The sequence below is a fragment of the Haemaphysalis longicornis genome, unplaced genomic scaffold (genome assembly GCF_048455015.1).
Source record: "Haemaphysalis longicornis isolate Haplotype H1 unplaced genomic scaffold, Haemaphysalis longicornis Haplotype H1 scaffold_8, whole genome shotgun sequence".
Lineage (NCBI taxonomy): Eukaryota > Metazoa > Arthropoda > Arachnida > Ixodida > Ixodidae > Haemaphysalis > Haemaphysalis longicornis.
The window spans coordinates 193,130,401-193,137,868 of record NW_027526445.1 but is presented as its reverse complement, the minus strand read 5'-3'; the positions used below and the strand labels follow the sequence as shown (position 1 = coordinate 193,137,868).

The 7,468-nt window shown below is 51.6% G+C and overlaps 1 protein-coding gene across 1 annotated transcript; it reads right to left on the bottom strand.

The window, feature by feature from the left end:
• Positions 1–409: 409 nt before the first annotated feature.
• On the bottom strand, positions 410–7,047 carry LOC144149551 (ipis-1-like). The gene is made up of 2 exons (XM_077681178.1): positions 6,757–7,047; positions 410–1,464 (listed from the first exon to the last, which is right to left on the bottom strand). The coding sequence occupies exons 1-2, from the start codon at positions 7,028–7,030 to the stop codon at positions 560–562; spliced, it is 1,179 nt and encodes a 392-aa protein (XP_077537304.1). The 5' UTR covers positions 7,031–7,047; the 3' UTR covers positions 410–559.
• Between the last annotated feature and the right edge of the window lie 421 nt (positions 7,048–7,468).

Here is a 7,468-nt window from a genome sequence, read left to right as displayed (position 1 = left end):
GACAAGATGCGAAAATTACGCCGGTCAACTGGACAAGTCCCGATTGAAGCAGCTCGATTTTGTACCCATAGCGGGATCTACTTTGTATGTGCATACGTAGAGCCATTTGTTGGCGTCGTACGTTCGTTGGCATCGGTTTGCGGAACAACGCGCGTAGGGGAGCTTTCGCATGCACGTGGCGGCACCAATCTCAGCAGGCGAGGTGCCTTGTCACTGCTCTAGCAGACGCCGGCAGTTATTAGGCCTGTCAGTATTCTCGCTGCTTGCGGATATAGTTAAACATTCAGCGGCACACGATCCGCTGTTACTGTTGTAAGCACATCACTGAACGAACTTCGTCGAAAAGTTAGAATTACATTTAATCTCGTGAAAGATTTCTAAGATTTAAGATAGTATGTAGAATGATTTAAAACGTAAATACTTATGTAATTGGAAACTTGGCAGTATTTTCTACAAACCAAAGCACGCGGCTGCATCCAGGAACGAATAGACGACGTTCAAAAGAAGCGAACTTCTCGCTGTTGATATTCGCACAGAGCTACATTATAAACTAGTTTAATCACAGCACGCGGGTGACGGAACCGAGCAGGAGCACGGTGTCAGGGTCTCGGGCGACGATCAGGAAGAAGAACGGTCTATCGACCACAATCTTCACGGCGTCGGTGCCAAGGACAGTGCGGGTTGCGTCGCTGGCCGCGGCTTGCGCCTCCGGCGTCCCCGCTCCACGGCGTCCGATGCTGAAGACGGACACCTGCTTGGCCGCCGACACCTTCAGCCCTTCCAGGGTGGACATGTTGCACAAATCGGCAGCCTCGGTGAACACGTTCACCGCGCCCAGAAGCGGCAGGTGGCGCTTCAGATCGGCGACGCAGTTCATCTTGAGCTTGGGAAGGATCACCTCTGCCAGGCGGTGGCGTTCCAGCCGGCTGAGGCATTTCAAGACGTTGGGGGCATCGAGCCTATCCTCCAGGGCCTCGAAGCTCGACGACTGCGCCGGCAAGAAGATGGCGATCGACCGGCGCGGGTCCTGGAACGGGATCTCCAGCACCGTCACTTCGAAGCCGTCGTCGTCCTTGAAGTTGGCGAAGCGGAAACTTCCCCTGAGGCGCAGCATGGGAACGGTTTCCTTCACGACGCCTCCCTCGCCCGAAGGGCGGCAGAAGTGCCCCGTTAAAGCGCGGGCGTCCCCGTCGCAGAACCAGCGGGACTGGAAGGAGAACACGCTGGCAAGGACCACCATGGTGTCGGCGTCGATGCTTCCCTTGCCGAAGACGTCTTCTTGGAAGGCAAAGCCGGCCAGGGAGCGCAGGAGTCCGTTCAGGCCCCGGCAGCACTGCGCGGAGCTCCGCGCAAAGTCCCGAACGTGCGAGTGCATGTCGAGGCCGGACAGCGGCTCGACGAAGTAGCTGGACAGCTTGACCCGCTCGTCGTGGAACAGGCACGAGTAGGACGTCACGTTCAGACCTGCGCCGCGAACATTACACCAACGCATGTAGTGTTAGTGTACGTGTGTACGTAATGAGTTACTACCATAAATGATATTTTAAAAAATTCCAGCAAAGAACGAAGACTTCCCTTTTCCTGCAATTACGAAAAAGAAAACGAAAGTTGAAGTACCCGGTTTTTAACGTTGCTTTGGTCATCATGTCTTCATAAGCGTTCACGTGAGTGAAATCTTTACTGGCATGAAATTGCCCGTTACAACAATACAGTTGTACGAACGTAAATGTATTGGACAAGATAACTTACACCAACGCAAGAGGAGGGGCGGTATTCACTATCCACATTATCTTACTTCACATTGATACATCTTAGCCACCTGATTTCCCTAACCAATGATTAAACCACATCTTAGCCACCTGATTTCCCTAACCAATCATTAAACCACATTGATTGATCCTAATTAAATATAAATATTCTTAGACTACCGTAACAATCACTTTAAATCACTAATCAATACTTATTTTGTTATCAATGATCTTTTATACGCGGCTGGCATGCTTGGATTAACTTCAGGTCTTTCTTGGCTTTCTGTACCCTTCGTGCCGACGCGGGGTCATTGAAGGTCTCTCTCTAACGAGACATTTTTATAGCGCCAGTGAGATCGACATGAATTAAATGCACCGGAGGATCACGGAGGGATGGATGGGAAAACGTTTATGAGAAGTAAGGGGAATGGGAAGGGCAGCAAAAAGAAAGTTTATAGTGTCACCCGAGGTCCCGGGCTCCAGATGCAATGGTTCCTGCATTCGCTGTCTCGACAACGTTGATCATGACGGGGCGAGCTGGCCAGGGCCGCCTCGTATGTCTCTGTTAAAATGATGTGTGTGGCACTTGTGTGTCCTTTCCATATTCCAGGGGAATCCCAGGATGCGCGAGATTAAAGTAAATAGTTCTCCGCACAGCTGACAATTTCCATTTAAAGGGGCACTGACACAAAATTTTGAAGGCGAGATAACTTCGGAGATAGATTGGTGGGAACACATATACATCATCTGCAAAATATCAGCGGCGAATACAGCCTAGAACATATTTAAAATCAATTTTAAAGTGTGCGAAACGCAACCGAGCAGCCAGCAGAGGACCACGCGCAATCGACATCCCGAGGATATTGTGTAAATAAACAACATCCAAACACGTGACGAGTTTGTGTTTGCCGCTTCCGCACTGCCGGCGTTTTCCGCCGGCTCGCCCGGCTCGCCGCTCCAATCGGAGGGCCGGAGGGCGGAACTTCTGCTCTCGTGAACGAACGACCCGATCGTTGGCGGCGGAGGCGCGGTGATTTCGTCAGCTAATCGGGCAGCTGGCCGCGACCAAAGTTCTACAGCGATTCCAGGCACTCTGTTTCTATTACTGTTTATTACCATTGGATGCGAAAACGCGCCGGAGGCACGAAAAGCCCACTGAGCTAGCCGCACGGTCGCTGTGCAGGCGGCGGCCACGGCCGCGAAGTGGCCCAGGCCGGCGCAGGTAGCTCGAGTGATAGCTTGTTACCGCTGCACGAAATTGTCCCCAAGTACCGACCATGGTGGCTTACATGAGAAAGGAGTTAATGATGCGATGGCGGGTTGCATTAAAAATTGTCATCTGCACCGCTTACGAGAGCGGCACTCGAATATCCGCCACCGTGCTAAGCCGAACACATCTGTAGGCGGATCTGTAGGCAGACCGGCCGGCTGCTCCCAGCGCCCGTCTTGCCACCCACCGTCTCGATCGTCGCGCGTCGTTCTTTAGCCGCGGTAGCATTTGCACTCGCAGCGCCTGCGTCACATCCACGGTCGCTTTTTAATTAAGCGCCTCACGAGATCAGTACGTGGGGGCATTCGCAGAAACTGCCGTCGATGCGGATTCGGCAGTGCTACGGCGGCTCTGCTCTGTGATATCCCTCCGACGGTCACGTGGTCAGCTTTGTTCACACAAAATCCACAAAATCCATCGTTTCGCGGCACTCGCTGAAACCGAAACTGCGACTGGCCGCATTTAAAATCCCTCTAATTAAACAACCGTCGCACGCTGAAGCAAATGAGGTTTCTACAGGTTATAAGTAGGTCACTAGCTACTTATCGCAACAAAAAAAAACAAGATGCAAAATTTTTGTGTCAGTGCCCCTTTAAGGTTGGCCGATTCCCCCGTTATAATATAACCGGCCATCTCGACTCATAAAAAACAAAAATATTCGTCTGAATTCTTCTCCCTGCCTTCCTTCATGTCCCTCTCCTTCGCCAACAGGGCATTCGTGCCCCCTCTGATAATAAAGGCATTCCTCCTCCTAGGTTCTGTGGCTTCAGTCGTACAGCCTGCCCTATCATCGGTTCATTCGCAAAGAAGGCGGAATCATGGATGATTATGATGATGATGATGATGATGTTGTGGCTTGACCCTTTGTAGCGGATGGACACCGGAGGGGTGTCCCAGCCGGTATACTCACACACACACGCACACGCACGCACACACACACGCGCGCACACACACACACGCACACGCACACGCACGCACACGCACACACACGCACACACACGCATACGCACACACACGCATACGCACACACACGCAGACGCACACACGCGCACACGCACACACACACACACGCACACACATGCACGCACAAACGTACACGCACACACACGCACACACACACACACAGATGACATAAAAACGGGTGGCGGTGATGCTGCGCCATCTTTTGAGTGGCTTTAGCAACATCGCGATAGCTTTTCAAGTCGACAGATTCATCGCGCCCCGCTCTCTCATAATGATGTAGTGAAATTCAGGTGCATTCCGAGGTGCAATTCTGGAATTCTGGAATCGCCAGAGTGGAGAACGCCGTTAGACCACAGGGCGTTATTTACGAAACGCTGGAACACCCTGCTGCGTGTTACTACCAGTATTGATCCAGACTTTCGTTTTCTTTACGACGGTGCCGAGTCAGCGTAGACTGCCCGCGTGATTGGCTACTCCTCCCACTATACGCCATAATGCTTTTGCTGCCGCGGGTAATGTCGCAGTACGCGTGTAATGAGAAATTCACTCATGCCAACACTCATTCCTCGATGACTTTAGCAAGAAATAATAAGGCAATAATTTCGCGAGGTGAAATAAGGCAAAACAGCATAATGCCTTCACGGTCCCTCATACAATTTAGATCGGCGTAGACTGCAGATGATCGTTGTAATGTCTACTAGGCTGTATTGTTTGGTCGAACTAAAATTACATATTCGTGTATCTAGTTTTTCACATTTTTAAACAATATTTATGTTATTCCTTCCCCCTGATTACTCAAAGTATGGTTCGCCTCTCCTCGCCTCCTCCTCTGCGAGGACAATGTACGCGGGCATTCGCGTTCACTTTGAACGACATCGTGCGGATTTGGAAGGACGGGGCTGTACGTTCACTTCCTTAGTTTCGGGAAATTTCGAGAATATGAATGGTGGCACCAATGGTTTAGGCATAGGCGCGAGATTTCATAATCGCAACACGGGAGGTGGGCACGATTGATTTTTTGTGGATAAATGCACCTAGTAATCACAGCTAATGTACGCAGTAACCACAGCTTATTGTTAAACAGATCCACCACCTATGCCTGCAATGCTCTAGCGATATCTGTGCTCAACTCGGGGCTAGTGATGACAGTAGTACCGCGAACACGAACCAGAATGCACAGTGCATCGCGCAAAGGTATCCGCTTTGCTTTAGCAGTTAGCCAAGAACGATAGGGCCGCGTCTGTCTGCAGAACCCCACCGGAAGGATATAGATTACGTGACAATCAAATCACTCAAAAATGGCTCATTTCACGTTGGCCTTAATTGCCCCTCGGCACTTATCTCATGTACTGGAAACGGCACTATTCAACCTGAGCTTACTAACACGAAAAGCGGCGACAAAGATGACGAGTGCACACTCATAAGCGGAAAAAGAAAAGCTTCACAATCTGGGCGATTCAAGCGTTACAGGCATGCGGAGTGATTTGCTCGATGCTGATAGGCCTTTTTATGGCCGTTACATTGAAACACTTGCAGAGCCTCCGGTATGATGGGCGCGCTGAGTCGCGTGCGGGGCGAGTAGCTGATGTTCTGAGATGTCGTCAATTTAGCTGTGTTAGCATATAAGCGCATCAATGTTTACGTGCTTGCAGATGCTGGCACGTATCGGATGCTAACACTGCATACCGGCTTAACGGTTCCTGCATGTGTACCGCTAAAAGGGCCCATATTCCCGCGAGGGGGACTCGAGTAAATGTGTCGCATAGGGGGTGGGTGTATTGCGTTAACGTTTAGTGTTTGGGGAGTTGGTGGTAGTGAATGCGTTGTATCAGCAGCTTCTTGACGTAGTTTGAATGAGTCAAGGATATAAGGCGCGTTCGTAGCCTTTCATTCTGTATCGGTTTTGTGGCGCAGTGGGAAGAGCACCATGTACCTCGCGTTCCGCCCACAGGTAGTGAATGCGTTGTATCAGCAGCTTCTTGACGTAGTTTGAATGAGTCAAGGATATAAGGCGCGTTCGTAGCCTTCCATTCTGTGTCGGCTTTGTGGCGCAGTGGGTAGAGCACCATCTACCTTGCGTTCCGCCCGCAGGGTCGTGGGATCGAAACCGGGCGCCGTTAAGTATTATTTTTTATATAGTGTAGGGGGAGGGGCGCGGACCTGTTGTTGAGAGCGAGGAGGGTAGCGTGATGCGGGAGAGGAGGAGTGGGGGAGAGGGCGCACCTGGAACGGCTGTTGCGGACGCCGAGGCACGCCAACGCCGGGTGACATCGTGAGTTAAAGAAATGCTCTGCATTTAAAAGTGCAGCTCACGGTATTCTTTCTGGTATTGTAGGTAACGTCATACGTTTGTCGTATTTAATTACTGAAGAACAGAGGACGGATGGACGGACGCATTGAGAGGTAAGGTAAGGTAGGGTAAGGCATAGGGGTCGGTCTATTTTGGATGGGTGGATCGGTTGACGGGAGATTAAGCCGATTCATGATCACGCAGTCGGCAAATGGATTGCGTCTTTCATAACTGGTTAAAGTTGATGCTTGTGCGAGTTGGTGTTCCATAATCTTGAATTCACAGCGCAAACAAGAAACGAGGATGAAAGGGAGGGCACGTTTGCGCTGTGAATTCAAGATTGAAGAAGTCTTTCATACGCATTTTTCAGACCAGTTACAGGCTGATTCACATGAACGCTTGAGCTAACAGAAAGGCGACTCATTCACTACATTTCTGCCAATGCCTGAATGTACGAAGGGAGGGTAACAGGGGGCCGTACCCACCCGAGTGGGTGTGCAGCGGCCGGCGGTAGTCGCGGCAGAACATGCGGCTCGCGTGGCTGTCCAGGACGCTCACGACGGAGCCGTCGTCGTCCACGTGCATGGCCTGGGCGATCTGGCGCCTGGTGGCCCCGGAGGCCCCGTGGTACATGACCACCAGCGCGCAGGCCAGGTACCACGGGCAGAGGAGCACGTTGGCGTCGCTCCCCTCCCCCCGCATGCTCAGGTACATCTCGATGGGGAACTGCAGCAGAGGCCCGGCCACCTCGGGGTGCATGACGAACGAGGCGCGCAGGTAGCTGCGCACGCAGGGAGCCGCCAGCATGCGCTGAGAAGAGCGACACTGCCGCAGCCCCTGCGCTCCGGCACCGTACTTCGACACGAGACAAACAAGATGTCACGCGCTAGTTTCTATCGGGGCCTTCCTGGTGCTACAGTTTTGCACCAAGAAAAAGCTCTTACCGCTGATGTAAGGCATAGTGTAGGTAGCTTAAGTGATTTTTATGCTGAGCTAGCGCGTAGGACGATTGTACTTTTCATGCGGGCTATATCTTTTAGACGAACCACACTCGTATCTTCACGGCCCTCTTAACTCACCTCGCTCTCGCGCCACCACTCCGCATAGCCATCTCCGGTGGGAAGGCACTATTTCGTACACGAAGATGTTCTTGAAAACGAAACCCACAACACCATAATCGGGTACAATGGAAGTTGC

Coding starts and splice junctions, on each gene's coding strand:
- LOC144149551 (XM_077681178.1), bottom strand. CDS start 7,030: ATGCACCCCGAGGTGGCCGGGCCTCTGCTGCAGTTCCCCATCGAGATG. Junction 1,465..6,756: donor GCCGCTGCACACCCACTCGG/GTGGGTACGGCC, acceptor TTCGCGGCGCAG/GTCTGAACGTGACGTCCTAC.